Raw genomic sequence first — 21927 nt, 5'->3', positions numbered from 1 at the left:
CTTTCTTTTCTTTTTTTTTTTTTTTTAAAGATTTTATTTATTTATTTGACAGAGAGGGATCACAAGTAGGCAGAGAGAGAGAGAGAGGAGGAAGTAGGCTCCCCACTGAGCAGAAAGCCCCATGCGGGGCTTGATCCCAGGACCTCGGGATCATGACCTGAGCCAAAGGCAGAGGCTTTAACCCACTGAGCCACCCAGGTGCCCTGATTCTTTAGTTTTTCAAAGTTAAATTTTTAAAATTTTGTTTTCTTTTTCTTATTCTATTTTTTAAAAATCTTCCTCTTTCCTATTTTAATGTTTTTAAACTATTTTATCTTATCAATATCTTTTAAAAAATTTTTCATTGTTATAGTCATATTTTATCCCTTCATTGTACTTAACCTTATTTTGTATAGATATAGGTGTTTTTTTCTTTAAAAATTTGAGATACAGTTTCTTCTAATAGATCAAAATATACCTGAAATATAGCACATGGCTTTGTTTTAGTCTCCAGCCTGATCACATTTTTTCCATTTTCAACCAACTTCTTATCAATTCCTTTTTAAGCATCTTTTTAAAATTTTCATCTTTACAGTCATATTCCATCCCTTCATCATGTTTACCCTTATTTTTGTATATACATAATTTTTCTTTCTTTAAAATTTTGGGAGGTATGATCTCAGGGTCCTGGGATCGAGTCTTGCATCGGGCTCTCTGCTCAGCAGGGAGCCTGCTTCCTTCTCACTCTCTCTGCCTGCCTCTCTGCCTACTTGTGACCTCTGTCAAATAAATAAATAAATAAATAAATAAATAAATAAATAAATAAATTAATTAATTTTGGGAGGTAGTTTCTTCTAACAGACCAAAATACACTCAAAATCAAGTGTGTGGGGTCGCCTGGGTGGCTCAGTGGGTTAAAGCCTCAGCCTTTGGCTCAGGACATGATCCCAGGATCCTGGGATCGAGCCCCACATCGGGCTCTCTGCTCAGCGGGAAACCTGCTTCCCCTCCTCTCTCTCTGCCTGCTTCTCTGCTTGCTTGTACTCTCTTTCTCTGTCAAATAAATAAATAAAATCTTTAAAAAAAACAAATCAAGTGTGTTGCTCTGTTCTATTCACCAGTCTAAAATATATATTGTTTTTCTTTTTTTTTTCTTTTTCTTCCCCCTTTCTTCTCTCCCTGGTATTGGGTCTCTTCGGATTTGGTTAGTTATATTTTTCTGGGCTCATTGTTACCTTTTTAGTATTCTGTTCTCTCATTCATCTATTCTTATCTGGATAAAATGACAAGGCAGAAAAACTCACCACAGAAAACCCCCAAAACAAACAAACAAACAAACAAACAAGAAAACACCAAGAGATAGTACCAATGGCTAGGGACCTAATCAATATGGACATTAGTGATATGTCAGAACCAGAGTTCAGAATGATGATTACCAAGGTGCTATCTGGGCTCAAGAAAAGCATGGAAAATACTAGAGAATCCCCTCCAGTAGAAAAAAGATCCCTTTCTGGAGAAATAAAAGAACAAAAATCTAACCAAGTTGATATTTAAAAAGCTATTAATGAGGTGTGATGGAAAATGGAGGCTCTTACTGCTATGATAAATGAGGCAGAAGAATTAGTGATATAGAAGACTAAATGATGGAGAATAAAGAACCTGAGCAAGAGAGAGACAAACAACTAATGGACCACAAGGGGATAATTTGAGAGATAAGTGATACCGTAAAATGAAACAATATTAGAATAATTGGGATCTCAGAAGAAAAAGAAAGAGAGAGGGGGCAGAAGGTATATTGGAGCAAATTATAGCAGAGGATTATACTAATTTGGTGAAGGGAACAAGCATCAAAATCCAGGAGGCACAGAGAATGCCCCCTCAAAATCAATAAAAATAGGTCCACAACCCATCATCTAATAGTAAAACTTACAAGTCTCAGTGACAAAAGGAAAATCTTGAAAGCAGCTCAGGACAAGAGTCTGTAACATACAATGGTAGAAATATTAGATTGGCAGCAAACCTATCCACAGAGACCCAGGAGGCCAGAATGGCATGATACATTCAGAGCACTAAATGAGAAAAACATGCAGCCAAGAATACTATAGCCAGCTAGACTGTCTTTGGAAATAGAAGGAGATAAAGCTTCCAGGACAAGCAGAAACTAAATGAATTTGCAAACACAAACCACCCCTACAGGATATAGTGAAAGGAGTCCTCTAAGGAAAGAAAGAGCCTAAAAGTAACACACCAGAAAGGAACAGAGACAATATACAATAATAGTCACCTTACAGGCAATGCAATGGTACTAAATTAATATCTTTCAATAGTTACCCTGAATGTAAATGAGCTAAATGCCCCAATCAAAAGATACAGGGTATCAGAAGGGATTAAAAAAAAAAAAAAAGACCCAGTGATATGTTGTCTACAAGAAACTCATTTTTAGACCCAAAGACACCTCCAGATTTAAAGCGAGGGGGTGGAAAACAATTTATCATGCTAGTGGACATCAAAAGCAAGCTGGGGTGGCAATCCTTATATCAGATAAATTAGATTTTTAAGCCAAAGACCGTAATAAGAGATAAGGAAGGACACTATATCATACTTAAAGGGTCTGTCCTACAAGAAGATCTAACAACATTAAATATTTTTGCCCCTAACATGAGGACAGCCAATTATATAAACCAATTAATAAAAAAAAAAATCAAAGAAACATATCGACAATAATATAATAATAGTAGGGGACTTTAACACCCCCCTCAATGAAAATAGATCATCTATGAAATAAAAGGCTTTAAATAACACACAGGACCAGATTAACATCACAGATATATTCAGAACATTTCATCCCAGAGCAACAGAATACACATTCTTCTCCAGTGCAAATGGAACATTCTCCAGAACATATCACATCCTGGGTCACAAACCAGGTCTCAACCAGTACCAAAAGACTGGGATCATTCCTTGCATATTTTCAGACCACAATGCTCTGAAACTACAACTCAATCACAAGAGGAAAGTTGGAAAGAACTCAAATACGTGAAGACTAAAGAGCATCCTACTAAGAATGAATGGGTCAAACAGGAAATGAAAGAAGAATTTAAAAAAATTCATAGAAACAAATGAAAATGAAAACACAACTGTTCAAAATCTTTGGGATACAGCAAAGGCAGTCCTGAGAGGAAAATATATAGCAATACAAGCCTTCCTCAAGAAACAAGAAAGGCCTCAAGTACACGACCTAACTCTATACCTAAAGGAGCTGGAGAAAGAACAGCAAATAAAGTCTAAACTCAGAAGAAGAGAAATAATAAAGATGAGAGCAGAAATCAATGAAATAGAAGCCAAAAGAATAGAACAGAACAACAAAACTAGGAACTGGTTCTTTGAAATAATTAATAAGATTGATAAGCTCCTGGCCAGATTTATCAAAAAGAAAAGAGAAAGGACCCAAATTAATAAAATCATGAATGAAAGAGGAGAGATCACAACCAACAACAAACAACTATAAGAACATATTAGGAAGAACTATACACAGGCAGATTTGACAATCTGGAAGAAATGGAAGCAATCCTAGAGTCATACAAACTACCAAAACTCAACCAGGAAGAAATACAATACCTGAACAGACCCATAACCATTAAGGAGATTAAAGCAGTCATTAAAAATCTAGAATCAAAAAAACAAGAGCCCAGGGCCAGAGAGCTTCCCAGGGGAATTTTACCAAACATTTAAAGAAGAATTGATACCTCTTCTCCTTAAACTGTTCCAAAAACTAGAAATAGAAGGAAAACTTCTAAACTCATTTTATGAGGCCAGCATTATCTTGATCCCAAAACCAGATAAAGACCCCATCAAAAAGGAGAATTACATTGTAATATCCTTGATGAACATGGATGCAAAAATTCTCACCAAAATACTAGCCAACAGGATCCAACAGTACATTAAAATGATTATTCACCACGACCAAGTGGGATTTATTCCTGGGCTGCAAGGCTGGCTCAACATCCGCCAATCAATCAATGTGATCAAACACATTAATAAAAGAAAGAACAAGAACCATATGATACTCTCAGTTGCTGAAAAAGCATTTGACAAAATACAGCATCCTTTCTTGATCAAAACTCTTCACAGTGTAGGGAAAGAGAGTACATACCTCATTATCATCAAAGCCATCTATGAAAAACCCACAGCGAGTATCATTCTCAACAGGGAAAAACTGAGAGCTCTTCCCCTAAAGTAGGAACAAGGCAGTATGTCCACTATCACCACTGCTGTTCAACATAGTACTAGAATCCCAGCCTCAGCAATCAGACAACAAAAAGAAATAAAAGGGATCTGAAAAGGCAAAGAAGAAGTCGAACTCTCACTCTTTGCAGATGATATGATACTTTAAATGGAAAACCCAAAAGGCTCCACTCCAAAACTGCTAGAACTCATACAGGAATTCAGGAAAGTGTCAAGATATAAAATCAATGCGCAGGAATCAGTTGCATTTCCATACACCAACAGCAAGACAGAAGAAAGAGAAATTAAGGAGTTGATCCCATTTACAATTACACCCACAACCATAAAATACCTAGGAATAAATCTAACCAAAGAGGCAAAGAATCTGTACTCATTAAACTATAAAGTACTCATGAAAGGAATTGAGGAAGACACAAAGAAATGGGAAAATGTTCCATGCTCATGGATTGGAAGAATATCATGAAAATGTCTGTGCTACCTAGAGCAATCTACATGTTTAATGCAATTCCTATCAAAATACCATCAACTTTTTTCAAAGAAATGGAACAAATAATCCTAAAATTTATATGGAACCAGAAAAGACCCTGACTAGCCAGAAGGATGTAGAAAAAGAAAGCCAAAGTTGGTGGCATCACAATTCCAGACTTCAAGCTCTATTACAAAGCTGTTATCATCAAGACAGTATAGTACTGGCACAAAAACAGACACATAGATCAATGAAACAGAATAGAGAGCCCAGAAATGGACCCTCAACTCCATGGTCAACTAATCTTTGACAAAGCAGGAAAGAATGTCCAATGGAAAAAAAAACAAATGGTGTTGGGAAAATTGGGCAGCCCACATGCAGAAGAGTGAAACTGGACCATTTCCTTATACCACACACAAAAATAAACTCAAAATGGATGAAAGACCTCAATGTGAAACAGGAATCCATCAAAATCCTTGAGGAGCAACCTCTTCGACTTCAGCTGCAGCAACAGAAATATAGCCGCAGGCAAGGGAAGCAAGGGCAAAAATCAACTATTGGGACTTCATCAAGATCAAAAGCTTTTGCAGAGCAAAGGAAACAGTCAACAAAACCAAAAGAGAACAGAATGGGAAAAGATATTTGCAAATGACATATCATTTGGCTAGTATCCAAAGAGCTAGTATCCAAAATCTATAATGAACTTATCAAACTCAACACCCCGAGACCAAATAATCTAATCAAGAAACGGGCAGAAGACATGAACAGACATTTCTGCAAAGAAGACATCCAGATGGTCAACAGACACAAGAAAAAGTGCTCAACATAACTCGATCAAGATCATCCAGAGTTCTGTTTTTCTAGGGCAGCACAACTGGCAACATTTGAGACCATGGCTACTCTGGGAGGACAACCAGCACCACCATGCTAACCTGAAACAGACACACATCATGCATAAAACATAATCCTCTGTTTTGGGTTAAGACACTGAGAATTTAGGGACTGTTACCACAATATAACAAAGGCCTTCCTGACAGAGCATGTGAAACTCCGAACAGCACTAGTAGGAAGCTCCCAGATACCCTGAGATGCCCATTCCATGGTTTGTCTGAAGCTACTTTTAGTGAACTTCCCAAGACTGAGCCAAAACCTAGCTCTTAGTTACTCCTTCAGGTGGTCTCAGTTCTGTTCCCCTGGAGCCACTGGAGTTCTGCTCTCTTATACATGTTGCATGTTGGTATAGGCCTTGGATGCCAAACCTGGAAGCTTGTCCTCTGTCTACTATAGGTTCCTCAGGAGAAGAGTGGCCTGATCAGAGCTCTAGTTCAAGGAGATCCATCCATGAGAGGTAGGTCGGATAGAACAGTGATAGCAGAAATTTACAACTTAGCAAATACTAAATGATGGTTTCTTTCTTTCAGGATTATATGAGGGCCTCCAGAGGATTTGGGGCAAAGCTGCCTGGCATGGAAACTACTGGAGCTTCAGTTTTCTTAGGATTCTAAGAAGCCCACCCCACAGTGAAAGCTATGGGTCTTGCAGCAGGCCTGTCAAGGGAAGGAAGATATGCCAGCAGAGGATTTCCCACCCTTCAGCACATGCCTTCCTCTAAACTTGGCCATGTACCCAACTCTAGCAACACCCCACAGGCTGAATCTAAAATGAGGCTGATAATTCTACCCTGAATACCTCTGAACTCAAAGAGGATTTCCCTTTATTCAGCTGTCACACTCCCTATTGTTCCATTGGCTTTATTTACTGTACCTTTACACTAATCCGTGGGGATCCATGCAGCAACAGGGATTTCTATAACCAGGTAACAGTTAAAAAAAAATGTATTCAAGTTTTGCCCTTCCTTTTTGCCAGTGGGGCCTCTGAGCTATGGAATTAAAAGTAACGAATGTCCCCTAGGGCTTGTGCACCTGGAGTGTGAGCCTGGAAAGAGCTGGAGAAACAACAGTGGGAACTTGTTTGGGATGGGAGGGAACAAGGCCTGAGGTAAGCCTCAAGTTGTTCCCTTTGCGTGTTCCCAAGAGTGTGAGAACTCAGGGCTTCTATGTGACATCCTCCTAACTCTCTGAGTCACCGGGTGCCCCCAGCCTCAGCGGGTGGGGCAGAGTGTACCCTCTTGGGATGTGAGCCCCATAAGACTTGGCTCTCAACAAGCAAGCTCTACTGCTTCCCAGTGTTGTGACTTGAGCAAATCCTTTAATCTCTCCAAACCTCTGTCCTCATCTGTAAACAGGCTCATGACGGCTGTCCTACTACACTTCATGAGCATTTTGAGAATTTCCAAAGAAAATCATTTATTCAATGAAGATTCATATATTGCTCACTGTCTCATTAGGCATTGCTCTAAGCACTGACAAGCAGTAAACAAGTTGAAGCCCTACCTTTAGACATAGACAATAAATTTAAAAAACAGTAACAAATGCTATGAGGAGAAAATAAAGCACACTTAGGGGCATGCGTGTGTGTGCCATTTTAGATACAGTTGTCAAGGAACAGGTCCCTGAGGAAGTGACTTTTGAAGAGAGACCTGAATGACATTTGAAGTCATGGGATGGGATGAGCTCACTAGAGAGAAAGAGAGAGAAGTCTGATGACCGAGTCCTTGCCAGGCTAACATCTAAAGGGCATGTAATGGAAAAGGACTCTCTGCAAAGGAGAAATCGGGAGTGAATATGCTTACAGAAGCGTGCAGGACTCTGGTCAACAGCAAGCACTGGAAGAGAAGCTTTGCTTTGTTCTGCTGTCTAGGCTCCCACTGCTTTCGAGAGAATGGGTCTGTCGGCCAGTCTGCTGAGCATCATGATGCACAGGCAAGGTAGGGTCAGGACTAAAACCTCTTACATCTTACTAGATGTCTAGTGACATCTCCATAGTTCACTTGGGTTTGTGTGGGTGGGTTTGTGCGGCGTGTGGGAGGGACATGCAGAAGTGCCCAGTTACAAGGACTGCTCATGTGACTCGTGAGACAGTGTGTGCAGATGTACAGTGATACCTACTATGAGGAAATTCATGGTGATGAATTATACACATTCCCTGCCCTCAAGAAGTTTATCTTTCTATAAATAATGTTTTTTTCTTTATTTATTGCCTGGCTCCACGAGCAAGTCCTGAAAAGCAGAAACTTCCTATCATTGCTTTGTATTATGTGTAGAACTCTGCCTTGTCCATGGTAGGTGTTCCATAAACATTTATCAAAGGAATGAATCATCATCATCATCATCACTATTTGGTATATTAGAATAGCTGAGACTGTTTAATCCATTAGCCACGGAATTTGTACTGTGACAAAGATCCCGGTGGAATAAAAAAAGAAACCTGAGTATGTAGTCCACACTATAAGGGAATCAGGAATAAGACGAAGACCCTATCCTCAAGTCTGGTAGGAGACAAATCTATCTCTACTTCCCCAAAGTCCCCAAATCATAATATATCTTTAAGTGAAAAAGTGCTTAGGAGTGCCATAAGAGGGAAAGCCTTTGTTTAAAGACTATAAATGGCACCTCCAGGTAGGGAAATCAGCCCGTAGTAATAGAAGACAACAAAACCAGCAGCAGCTACCACTTACTCAGCACAAATATCTGAAAGACACCATATTGAGCACTTTTCATGCATAATTTCATTCTATTCTCTCAAAATCCCTCCACAAAGCTTTGCAACTCAGAGTGCTGTTCCTAGGACCAAGGAGTTGGTTAGAAACATCAGTTCTTGGGCACCACCCCATACCCAGTGGATCAGAATTGGAATTTTAACAAGATCACCAGGGATCTTGTGTGTTTGTATGTTTGAAAAGCACCGATCTAAAGTATCCCTGTCTTCATTTTACAAATGAAGAAACTAAGTCTGGGAGAAACTAATGTGGCAAATGACTTACCCCAAGTCACTCTGCTAGAAAACAAAAGAACCCCCCTGTGAACCAGGTCTGACCCCAAAGACTAGGTTTTTGTTTGTTTTTTTTAAAGATTTTATTTATTTATTTGACAGAGATTACAAGTAGGCAGAGAGGCAGGCAAAGAGAGGGAAGGAAGGGAAGCAGGCTCCCTGCTGAGCAGAGAGCCCGATGTGGGGCTCCATCCCAGAACCCTAGGATCACAACCCGAGCTGAAGGCAGAGGATTTAACCCACTGAGCCACCCAGGCGCCCCACCAAAGACTAGGTTTTTTAACCATTAACCCAAGCTTCAAGGATAAGCGGGCCTTTCAAGAGCGGCACTCAGATATGGGTGGGGCTGGGGCATGCAGAGAATCCAGGAAAGGGGACTGCAGACAGAGGAGAGTGTCAGCAAAGTCGCAGGGTAAAGAAACCTCTAGCCAGGCTGAGGACACAGTAAGAAGCTCAGTCTGGCAGCAGCTCCAGGAGTTTGAAAGGGTCAGGAAGAAAGGCCAGCTGGATTGATTCACAGAGCTCTCATTAATTTTGCAGGCAGGGGGAACTGCCTTGAATCCCAGTATAAAAAGGCCCTATCCCTTATCTGAGAGGACTCAGATGAAAGGGATTCAGCAGGCTTTTAGTCTGGGTTCTGCCTCTCCCTCACTGGGTAATCTTGAGGGCGGGGCACTTCATAACTGCTGTGTACATTATACAATGAGCTGCCATGTTCTTCATTGTTTACTAAAGAAAATACACGTACATCCTACTTATGGGAGGCCACATCAGTATCAAAGTGGCAGGAATTTTAATTTTTAAAAAAAGGGGGGGTAGGGGAGATTCTAGGACAGCTCAGAACCCTATCTAGAGGGGCCCTTGGGTGGCTCGGCCATTAAGCATTTATCTGCCTTTGGCTCAAGTCATGATCCCAGCATCCTGGGATCAAGCCCCGCATCTGGCTCCCTGCTCAGCCCGTAGCCTGCTTCTCCCTCTCCCTCTTCCCCTGCTGGTGTTCCCTTTCGGGCTGTGTTTCCCTCTGTCATATAAACAAATAAAATCTTAAAAAAAAAAAACAAAACAAAATCCTCTATTTAGAATTGATGAAGGGAAAAAAAATACAACCTCCCATGTTATGAAGCACACTAAACACCAGTGTAAATTACTACAAACTGAATTAATGAAGCAACTGTAACAGGTTAATTTTAGATCTTTCTTCAAATCAAAGTAAATGTCTCTTAAGTTTTGTGGATTTTATTTTGAAAGTACACAGAATAAATTACTGTAAATCAAGAAAGAGCCCTGGGGGCACCTGGGTGGCTCAGTGGGTTAAAGCCTCTGCCTTCAGCTCAGGTCATGATCCCGGGGTCCTGGGATCGAACCCCGAGTTGGGCTCTCTGCTCAGCAGGGAGCCTGTTTCCCCCTCTCTCTGCTGCCTCTGCCTACTTGTGATCTGTCAAATAAATAAACCTTAAAAAGAAAGAAAGGAAGAAAGAAAGAACCCTGTATACATACCTACACACATACTATTGGAAATGAGACAAAATTTAAAACTTTGAAAATGACAAAAATCTCAGCTGGGCTTTTCATAATTTCTTTAAGGCTCAGCCCTCCTCAGCCTGAAAAATAACTAGCTGTTTCTTATTTTAGCTTTGAAATTTGATGGCATAGACCAGAAGGCTGTGTTCTGATGCATGTTTAGTGCCGAGTGTGGTCGGGAGCAGTGAGGGCTCTCTCTCCCTCCTTCAACACCCTGACCATTCATGGTAGTTTACCTATAGAGTGCACTGGGTTGGGAATTCCAAAACCTGGGTTTTAGTCCAGATTCTCATCAGCTGGGTGACCTGGAGAGGGCAGGGAATGGTGTGTTGAGGGCTTACTAAATGTCAAGTACCTCTTATATGTCATCTCAGTGAGCAATTACAGCAATGTAAGAGGCAGGAGTCTTCTTATCCCCAATTCCAGGAATAAAGTTACTCCTTTTATTGAGTTAGTAAGCTGTGGTTCCTCACCTGGACTGAGTGTGGAGCCTCTGTTCTTTCTGCTGCAGCAGCCTCCCTCCCAGCTCCCTTCCTGAGCTTCTGAAGTTCCTAAACTTGTGAAAAGATGGAGGAGGACCTTCTAACCTCACCACACAGACACATAAACTCACAGATCATGAAATAAGGATGAATTTAATCCTGCAATTATGCATTAGTGCATGAGATTGCTGGGGCTCCTCCCAGGCATGGTCTGTGGAGAGAACACCTGATCAGAACCTTTCCCACTACCTCCTGACTCCCACGCCACCACACACGGCTCTCATATTTCTCCTTAATTGCTCTCAGCTTGAGGCAATTCCACACCAAGTGATTGTTATTTTACACCCAAAATTACACATTCAATGGAGTCAGACCATCCTGTGTCTGAGCTTATCTATAAAAGTGGGGATAATAATACCTTAGGGAGTTGTTGTGAGGCTGAAATGAGAGAATGGATGGAAATCACTTAACATTGCGCCTGACACATAGTAAACACACAATAAATGGTGATGAATTTCTTCTCTCCTAGGACCTTTCCCTGTCCCTAAGTTCCTTTCTTTCATTGTAATGCATTTGAACCAAACCTCCAATATCTCAGAAAAAAAATTAATTATAGGCAATAATTTAGGGTTTTCTGTTGTGAGGTAAGAACAAGGAGACCACAGAGGGAAAGGAGCTCACTGCCAAGCCCACTGCCCTGCTCCATGGCCAACAATGCAGATACTGACAGCCGGCCAAGCAGTGGGTGTATTATTTATTGTCCTCAAGCCGACAAGTTTTGTAGCTGCTGACCATCCGATGACAAGAAGAGTGAGATTTCTTTTCACAGCAATCATTAGCAGTAACAGAAATTCACCCACGTGGGCACTGACCCCAACTTCTGAATATCTGTTCTAGTGAGTCTTCTGATCTCAGCAAGTGCAAAGGAAGGGCTTAGCATATAAACCTATGTGGGCTAGTGAGGATATTATGGAATAGGATCACAGTAGGGTTGGATCTTCCAGAGTGTAGGATGAAAGGTTTGGATCCACAGCAGCCCCATGGGGTTGCTTGTGGGGGCTCATCACGTGACTCAGCCATCCCTCATGGGTCAGCTCCATTCTCCTTTTACCTGGAGTCTATAAACACTTTCTCTTTCTCAGTGCTTCTGTTTCCCCATAACACCAGCTAGCCAGAACTCTTCAAAAGCCTGACTTTACATATCATTTCAGCCTCAATTTCTGTAGTTAAGCGCTCTTCCACAATCCCCAGTTCAAATTTCTACAAACATGCATCTTTGTTTTCCAGTAGTTCATATTACAAGTCGTTGGTAAGCCTATGAATTGGCTGTTCTTGGGTCTGACATTCGGCTCTGGCCCACAAAATTCTGACTAGGGAGTAGGAATAGAGCAAGATCTTATGGGAGAAAACATGGTTATGTGGGACTGACATGAACAGGAGTTGTGGAAGTAGAAGCTGCTCTGAGAAAGGCCTGTGGGAATAGCCAGCACCACAGCTGACATGCTGAATACACGTCCACATACTAGACAGCCCATACTAGCTCTCCCTTTTCTCTGCTACTGTGGACCAAAAACAATGACAAAGCACTGCCATTGGCATTGGTTGGTGGGTGAAGGAACTGCCTGGCCAGATTCCTCCTTCCCTATCAATGGGCTCATGAAGAGGTGATGTCTTCTCCCTTTTTCTTGTACAGATTAACTGAGTTAATTCCAATCACACCCTCTTCCTTCTGTGTGTTACTCTTCCAAGTCACTACTCGGCACAGTGGACTGAGGTAGCTATTATTTTTGTCTGTCCAGCACACCTTTCCTCTTCTGGTTCCTCATAGGAACTCTGCTCCCACTCCAGTTAGTCCATTTAGAGGTGGGACTATCATATATAGTGCCTCAACCCTCTATCTCATACTTGACCCAAAGCAGAATCAGAAGATCCCATCAGTCCTGCCAGTGGTGGGGACAACCTGGAAGCATTCATTTGAGGAATGAAGGAATTAAGACACGCAAGGCTGAATGACTGAGAGAGACGGAGCAGGAGATACTCTTAAAAAATCCTAAAAAGATTTTTTGAACCCTTGGATCTACTATTCAGTTTTATTTTTTATTTTTTAAATATTTTATTTATTTATTTGACAGAGAGATCACAAGGAGGCAGAGAGGCAGGCAGAGAGAGAGGGGGAAGCAGGCTCCCTGCTGAGCAGAGAGCCCAACTCGGGTCTCAATCCCAGGACCCCGAGACCATGACCCGAGCTGAAGGCAGAGGCCCAACCTACTGAGCCACCCAGGCGCCCCACTGTGTAGTTTTATAAGCAAACAGATTTTCTTTTTAAAGTCCAGAGAGTCTAATAATGTGATTACTTGCAACCAAAAGAGTCCTGACAAAATCATATTGTTTTCTCAAATTCTTCGTTCTCTCACCTTTTTCCTCCCTCATTACATTTATTCTATCTGTTGGTCCTTAACTGACTCTAATCAAAGCTAACACACTGTGTTACAACTAGTCTACCACTAAGCAAGATGGAAAAAATAAGAGATCAAGTGGTCTAAGGTCCCGTACTGTCCAAAAGAAGAGTGGGATATTTATCCATATTTATTTATCCATAAATTTATTTATTTATTTATTATTTATCCATAACATATTTATCCATAACTTATCAACTTCGGTTAAATTAAAATTTCAAAGGTAACTATTCAAGAAGAGCAAGTGCATAATATCCAAACTAGAAGGAAAAGAGCAAATGACTAAAAATATTCCAAAAGGAGGGAAGAGCTAAAGCAAAATGGAGTACTAGCAAGACAAATATATTGAAAGGATAAAATATTAAGGCAAGCGTAACCCTAAGTACATCAGTGGTGACATTAATAAGGACCAAATTTTCCAATGAAGAGATTAGAAACAGGTGATAAAAAAGCAAAATGTGGGGTGCCTGGGTGGCTCAGTGGGTTAAAGTCTGCCTTCAGCTCAGGTTATGATCCCGGGGTCCTGGAATCGAGCTCCGTATGGGGCTCTCTGCTCAGCAAGGAGCCTGCTTCCCCCTCTCTCTCTCTGTCTGCCTCTCTGCCTACTTGTGATCTCTGTCAAATAAATAAAATCTTTAAAAAAAAAAAAAAGGAAAATGCACATGCTATTTATAAAAGACATATTTAAAACACACAGCACAAAAAGAATAAAACTGAAAGGATGGGAGAAAATATACCTAGCACAGATTAACCAAAAATGAATGGTGTAGTCACATTGGTATCAGATAAAATAGAGTTTAAGGCCTCCCCCAACTCCCTAAATCAACTAACCAAACCAAAAAAAATCCACCATTCTTTAGAGATGAAAAGGGCAACCTTATAATGATAAAAGATTAATTCACCAGGAAAATATAACAAGTTTATATTTGTATACACTTAATATGGCTCAAAGATAGCAAAAAACCAGAAGGTGAAATAAGCAAATTCATAAACTTAGGATATTTTAACACATTTCTCTTTGTAATAGCAAGAATAGGCAAAAATAAACCCAGAAGATGTGAATTAATAAATCTGACCTAATGGAATACAGAACACTGAATCCAGTAACTGCAGAAGTCACATTATTTTCAAGCACACATGCAACATTTATTAAAATGGACCATAAACAAAGTCTTAATAAAAATTTCAACAAATTTCAAAAGATTAAAATTATAGAGAACAAGCTCATGGACCATAATAAAAGATAACCAGGAAATACTCATATATTTGAAAATTAAACACACTTCTAAGATAGCTATGAGTCAAAGAGGAAATCACAATGGAAATTAGAAAATATTTAGAAATAAATGACTAAAATATCACAGATCAAAACTTATAAGCACCTACTAAGCAGTGTTTGCAGGAAAATGTGTAGCTTTTTTTTTTTTTAAAGATTATTTATTTATTTGATAGATAAAGATCAGAAGTAGGCAAAGAAGCAGGCAGAGAGAGGAAGCGAAGCAGGCTCCCCACTGAGCAGAGAGCCAGATTCCAGATTCGGGGCTCCATCCCAGGACTCTGGGATCATGACCTGAGCTGAAGGCAGAGGCTTTAACCCACTGAGCCACCTAGGCGCCCCAAAAATGTGTAGCCTTAAATGGAAAGAATCAAAAGGATACAAATGAGGGGCACCTGGGTGGCCTAGTGGGTTAATTAATAAGTCCTTAGCTCAGGTCATGACCCCATGGTCCTGGGATGGAGCCACACAACAGGCTCCCTGCTGAGAAGGGGACCTGCTTCTCTTTCGACCTACAGCTCCCCTGCTCCTGCTTTCTCTCTTGCTCACTCTCTCAAATAAGTAAATAAATTATAATTTATATAATAAATACTTTATTTATTTATTTGAGAGAGTGAGACAGAGAGGGAACACAGGGAGGAGGGGCAGAGGGATAGGGAGAAGCAGAGCCCCCACTGAGCAGGGAGCCCAATGTGAGGCTCTATCCCTGGTGCCTGGAATTATAACCTGAGCCGAAGGCAGAGGCCCAGCACGCTGAGCCACTCAGGTGCTCCTAAATAAATAAAATCTTAAAAATAAATAAATAAATAAATAAATAAATATAAATAAAAATATTTTTAAGAAAAAAAATTTTTAAGAAAAGTAGAATGAAAAAATAAAAGAGCAGACCTTAATGAAATAGAAAACCAGCTTACTATGGAGAATATCAATGAAGACAAAAGTTGTTTCGGTGAAAGGAAATGCTACTGAAACTAAGGAAGAGTAAAAGGGAGAAAACGTAAAAATGAAACTAACGAAAAGGGGCACATCACTACAGATGTCGCAGACATTATAATAACAAGGAATATTACAAACAATTTTATATAAATAAATGTGAAACCTTTAAAGGGGCCAACTCCTGGAAAAATATCACTTAGTAAAACTAAAGAAGAAATTAAAAACCTTCAGAACCATTAAAAATATTGAATCTGTCATCAAAAATAACACAACAAAACACAACGAACTTCCAGAACCAGGTGGCTTTATCACTGCACTCTCTGAACATTAAAGGGACAAAGAAAGGAAACTAGAATAGACGGCAGATGAAGAAGGTAATGAGCAGTAGTTACATTTTTTTGCACTGGCTGTGGCAGCAGGATTGTAGAGTTGTTCCACTACCCTTCCTCTTGTAAATTTTCCTAAAAATTGTGACCAACCAGAATCCTGGAGCTGTATCTGGGTGGAGTGAAAAGAAAAGAATGTATCTCAGGGCACCTGGGTGGCTTAGTCGTTAAGCAACTGCCTTCCTGCCTTTGGCTCAGGTCATGATCTCATGGTCCTGGGATTGCACCTGCATCAGGGCTGTCTGCTCAGTGGGAAGCCTGCTTCTCCCTCTCCCACTCCCCCTGCTTGTGTTCCCTCTCTCGCTGTGTTTTTTTCTGTCAAATAAATAAATAAAATCTTAAACAACAACAAAAAAGAATGTATCTCAATGGAATGTAGAGAATACTATTAGTAACCCAACCAGAGTCTCCACTAGCCAGTACACCCAACCTTCTCATAGGAATGTCAGTTGATAACCCACAAATGTCCCTTCTCTGGAAAACTGCCACCTCACCTGGTTATACCAGTCTTCCCCTCCTCCCCCCACCCTGCTTCCCTCATTCTCCTTTTCCTGAGCACATCCACAATATACCACATGAACAAGAATCCCTATTTCAGGCCCTGCCTCTACAGAACAGGATCTAAGACATCACTATTTAGGACGGTAAAAGAGAATCGCAGAGTAGAAGATATTCTTAAAACATGTAATTGACAAGGGACTACTAATCAAAATACATAAAGAACTCCAACAAATCAATAAGAAAAACTGATAAACAGGCAAAAGACTGAATAGGCAATTTTGGAAAAGAGGATATCCAATTAATCAATTAGTGCCCAACATTAGTAGTAACCAAGGAAAAGAAAAGTAAAATCACAAAAGCTACTACAGACCCATGAGAAGAGTTTAAATGGATAATATTGAGTATTTGCAAGGATGTAAAGCAACTGGAACTCTGACATACTGCTGGTAGGAGAGTAAATGGTTACAATCACTCAGAAAACTGGCATTATCTAGCAAAGCAATTCCACTCCGGCACTTATTACCTACAGAAGTTTCACAAAAACAACAGAAAATGTCTAAGGATGTTCTCTGCTGTTCTGTTCTTGGTAGTCAGAAGCTATAAGCAACACAAGTATCTGTAAACTATGGGACAAATAAGTATATTGTGACATATATCATGAAACAGCAATGAAAATAAGCATGGTAACCTCATGGATGCAGCACATAAAGCAAAAGAAAGCCAACACAAAATGCACACAGTATGATTCTATGTATGAAGTTAAAAAAAAACTAGTAAAATTATACTCTTTAGGGATGCAAATATAGGTGACAAAACTACAAAGAGAAACAAATGATTATCATGTAAGTCAAGGTAGTGGCTTCTGGGAAGGAGGGTTGCTACTGAGTACTGGCAATGCTCCACTTCTTGACATGGTGGTGGTTCCATGTATATTTCTCTTAGAATTGTTAAACTATGCAACCATTTGTGAGGTTTCGTTGCATGCACTGTTATACCTCATATTTTGAAAGTTTAAATTAAAGACAATGAGGGGGCGGCTCGGTGGCTCGGGTCATGATTCTGGGTTCCTGGGATAGCCTTGTGTCAGGCTTCCCTGCTCAGGGGGAAGTCTACTTCTCCATCTGCCCCTCCCCCGACTTGTGCTGTGGGGAGGGGGGAGGGGGTGTAGGGTAGGGTGGGGGGTGGCGGCGGCTCATGCTTCAGCTCGCGCTCGTGCTCCAACTCTCCAGCACTATATCAAATAAACAAAGTCTTAAATAAATAAAGACAATGAAATACACATACCAACTATTGTTTGATTCTTAAAAAAGTTGAGGGAACTTCATTTTAAAATTAAAACCTAGCCCTATATCCCTAACAGAGTACATGCCATTTAAATTTGCAATAGTGCCTACTTTTCCTGGGATTACGGGTGGAGAAAGTCTCCTGGGAACAGTGCTTTGCCAAGAGACACCAGAGGATCCTTCTTCTATATGAAAAGCTCAATAGGCATCCAAAGTTCTAGGGTAGCTATCTGCCATTTGAGAATTCTTGGTAGGCAGAATCTTGGAGAGAAAGTAGAACAAATTTGCCAAAATACCTTGGGTTAGGGTCAGGAATGGATTGAGCCTCCAAACCCTGATGAAAGGTATGACAATAGGGTAATCTCCTGAGGGGTCTGCAGTGACCCTGACCAAGGCTACTAGCACAAAAGACCCCCAAATACCCCCAAAGAGTACTTACTGGAGGACAAGCTCAACACACTGCCCAGAGTGCGGTGCTTTAGGGGAAAATGGCTAAGCATGGGAGCACAAACTAAAAAAGCTCTAACCTTGGAATCCAAGCATGGGATCAAGCTGGCAGGAACCTGGTCCAATAAGGGCGCTGAGCAGCAGAGACCGCACATCCTTGGAGCGTGCAGGATAGCTCTTCAATAGTGATACCATGTAGCTGTGTCAGAAATAACAATGTGGGTGGACTGCCCAGACCCTGGAGTTCTCTCTCCTTTGGAGAGTGGAAGTCAGATTGACTTCTTTGGATTGTTTAAGCCCCAGGGGAGCTTGGAAGCGGGAGACACTGGAATTCTCACCAAAGAGGGCATTAAAGGACTTGGGAGATTACTTGGAAAAGTAAAGAAGTCTCTGACTACATTAGACCCAACTGGTGAAATGAGACATACAGGTTAAACATCTGAAATAGACAAAATCTTAATCAAATGTCTCTACTATCTACCTTTATACACACAACACCACGTTTATGAGTAGGAAAGTAATACAACACCCTAAGCTAACAGAAGGAGGGTACTGAGAGAAATTAGCAGTCATTTAAAAGCCCATGATAGGTGACTTAAGAGGAGGTTCATTCATTAAGGCAAACTGAAAGAACATATGCTTCTTGTACCATCTATTACTACTATGTGACTGAGACATGTAAAGGGAGCTTGTTTCTTTTACATCTTTCTTGAAGAGCATCTTAACATGTAATATCTTCTCTCTTTTTCTAAAAGTAGTCTCCATGCCCAGCATGGAGCCCAATGTGGGGCTTGAACTTACGACCCTGAGATCAAGACCTGAGCAGAAATGAAGAGTCAGACACTTAACTGATTAAGCCACACAGGGGCGCCTACTATGTGATGTCTTCTTGGTTGCCCAGGACCCTCCCTCCCACCTCTGAGTGCTCTCCCTGGATCCTTGTCTGCACCTTTATCAGAAGCTCAGATCTGCTCTTGCAGATGTAATGCCCTGACTATCCCTCCAAAGATTCCGAGTTCCCTAAACCAGGGTCTTTGTCTTTATCTGTTTCTACTTGGCCCCACTCCTCTTGGCTATGGCATGAATATACGTTTGTTAAAGGAAAGAATGAAGGAGGGGAAAAGGAGGAAGGAATAGTATGAATGCACTGCACTGAAGAAAGAAAAAACAACAACCCCAAAGAACAGAGGACCACCACCAGAAACAGAAATCCACAGTGAACTGCGGACTGCTTGACCATGTATTACTTAACAGCTACTTGTGCTATCATAAAAACAATTCATCTGATAACCATGGAAACCAAAACGAAGGCAGTGTGGCGAGGGTGGCTCTTTTCGGAAATCTAAAAACAATAAGAGGCCTGAAACCAGAAAGACAAAGAAATCCAAGTACTCCAGGCCAGAAGGAAATCCTTTCCTAAAAGCCCTGACAAAGCAGCATTTTCTTCAGTTTCTAGAGGCTTCAACAAGGGCTCAGGGACCTCCGTGACTGATCGTGAAATAATTCAGACCTCTCTGTGTGGTTCTGTCCCTTGGGGCCAGCTGCTAAGAGGAAAGCTCACTGGGAGACATAACTTATTATTATTATAAAATGTACTGAGAACCAGCAGAGGGAGATAAATAGATTTCTCCTCTTGCTCCTAGTAGGTGTACAAGCACACAGTAGGTCTCCATAAATACTTGCTGAATAAATGAATTAACAAAGAAATCAGGGAAAGCACAGAGTCTGGTTAACAGTATGTGTTCTTTCTACCACCCAGTGCCAACATTCTGTCCAGCACTGAGAATTCAAGTCCTGTCCTCATTCTGGGTCCAGTTTCTCCATGTGCAAAATCAGACAGCTGGATTAGACAGTTTCCCAGGCGTCTTCCTACTCGAACAGTCAATCACTGTACTGTGCTTTTTTTGGTGGCAGCACATGCCTGGCACTTTTCTTTCCCCTCAGAGGGAATCTGATACCCATCTGCTCCAGTACATGAATGTTCCCATCCTGCCTGACTCATTTGGTAGGAACAACAGGTTCACATGCCAGTTGTAAATGAGAAGGCAAAGGGGGCCCAAAAAGAGAAGAGGGAAAACGATCCCACTTGGCCTCTTTCGCGGGGAACCCAAACAGTACTCTTTTTTTTTTTTTTTTTTTTTAAAGATTTTATTTATTTATTTGACAGACACAGAGATTACAAGCAGGCAGAGAGGAAGGCAGAGAGAGAGGGTGGGGGGAAGAAGCAGGCTTCTGGCTGAGCAGAGAGCCCGATGCGGGACTCGATCCCAGGACACTGGGATCATGACCTGAGCCGAAGGCAGCGGCTTAACCGACTGAGCCACCCAGGCGCCCCCCAAACAGTACTCTTTTTAGGACTAAATATATACAAACTGCAGTGTGATTATTCTAAACACCCCTCATGCGAAGCTCTCTCTAGCTTACCAAATAAATTGAACGGTATATGAATAATTGAGCACTTTGGTGCCAGAGACTGTGCTAAGCCCTTTGCAGTGAACCTCACAGCAACCTCATGAGCTAAGTACTATTATTATCTACTTTTAACAGATGAGGGTTTTGTGTGGCTCAAGGTCACACAGCTGGCAAGTGGCAGAACTAGGACTTGAACCCAGGTCTAACTGACTCCAGAGTTCGGCTCTTCAAATGGCTTTCCCCCTTGAACTCCAGTGCAGTCTGATGAGGGAGGCAAGGCAGGTGTTAACACTCTCCAGGTGTTACCACCTGGAGAAACAGACTCAGAGACTTGGGATTTGCACAGAATACACAGGGCGCTTACTAGTAGGTGCCCGGCCCCAGATGCCCCTGCCTTTCTGGGCGAAGGCTCTTCCCACCCCCAGAAATCTGCTTCCTCCTCTGTGACTTCACTTGCACACTCGTAAAACCTCAAGGCTGAAGGCAAACGCGGAGCTCCACTTTCCTGGCAGGCTCGTTCTACGGGCTGGGAAAACGAGGCACAGCTCTCCACCGGCGCGGCGGAGGCTCCAGGTGCCAGGAGAGTGCGGGAGCGCCGGGCCGCGGGCGACCTGAGGGCACCCTCTCCCGGTCCCGCCAGAGCCAGGTGCTCAGCCTCCGCCAGGACCGAGAGGCGCCTCTTCGGCGAGTGGCCTCGGAAAGCGCCCCACGTCCCCCCCCACAGGCAGCCTCCAGGCGCCCAGGCCGCCCCCTGCTCGGGGCCCCGGGCATCCCGCGGACGCGAGCGGAATAACTTCGCCGTCAGCCTCCGGTAGCCGACCGCCGCTTACCTCTCGGGGGCTCTCCGGGGCGCTCGCCCACAACGGTCCGGGGCCGCGAGAGAGGGAGCCGAAGCGCAGCCGAGCGGAGACGCGAGGACTGCGGCGCGCAGCCAGGGGGCGGGCGGACGCGCCGCGAGCCCCGCCCGGGGGCGGACAGCTGCGGGGCTCTTGCGGGCGGGCGCCGTCACGTGACGCGCGAGGCGTGGGATGCCGGGAGCCGGGGCCCGCGGCCGGGGCGACGCTCCCAGACCACCGCAGAGGGAAGAGGAACCCGGAGTCTCTGCAGGGAGGGAGCGGGGAGGGGAGCGAGAGGGAGACGCCAGGGAGACGCTTCGGATGCTGCCAAGTCGAGCTTGTGGAAAGGACGGTTACGGCTTCCAGTGCGTGCGTGGCCCCAGAAGGGCAGAAATAGAATCAGTGGGCGGAATTTGCAGGGAGGTATGCGGGGGTCAATACCAAGAAGACTCTTCCAGTCACCAGTTATCTGTGAGGGTAATGGGCTGCCCCAGGGGGTGGTGAGCAACTCGTGGGTGTGCACGCAGGAGCACATTCAACAAACTGACCGCTGGCTGTAGGCCAGGCAATCTATTGGGAGTTTATATTAAATTATTATATGTGGGGCGCCTGGTTGTTCTGTCGGTTAAGCGTCTCCCTTCTGCTCAGGTCATGATGCCAGGGTCCTGGGATCCAGTCCCCTTGGGCTCCCTGCTCTGCGGGGCGGGGTGGGGGGGGGGCTGCTTCTGCCTCTCTCATGAATAAATAAAAAAATCTTTAAAAAATAAATTATTATTTGTATAGTGTTTAACGCAATGCCTGGCACACAGT

The 21927-nt window shown here is 42.5% G+C and overlaps 1 protein-coding gene across 3 annotated transcripts in view; it reads right to left on the bottom strand.

The window, feature by feature from the left end:
* FBXO10 (F-box protein 10) overlaps positions 1-21927 on the bottom strand; it is a 68545-nt gene that overhangs the window by 34301 nt on the left and 12317 nt on the right. The window contains exons 1-2 of one of the 3 annotated variants that reach the window (XM_059411285.1): positions 21112-21191; positions 17950-18068 (exon numbers count right to left, since the gene is read on the bottom strand). The exons of 1 other annotated variant lie outside the window; for it this stretch is intronic. In XM_059411285.1, the coding sequence (XP_059267268.1) occupies positions 17950-18024 (75 nt within the window). In that variant the 5' untranslated portion in view covers positions 18025-18068; positions 21112-21191. Of the gene's footprint in view, positions 1-17949; positions 18069-21111; positions 21456-21927 lie in introns of those variants that run through there. One more of the 3 variants, XM_059411287.1, reaches the window with a different exon arrangement.

This window comes from Mustela nigripes, chromosome 9, assembly GCF_022355385.1.
Source record: "Mustela nigripes isolate SB6536 chromosome 9, MUSNIG.SB6536, whole genome shotgun sequence".
Lineage (NCBI taxonomy): Eukaryota > Metazoa > Chordata > Mammalia > Carnivora > Mustelidae > Mustela > Mustela nigripes.
The sequence above is the reverse complement of the archived record's forward strand: the minus strand, read 5'-3'. Positions and strand labels throughout refer to the sequence as shown.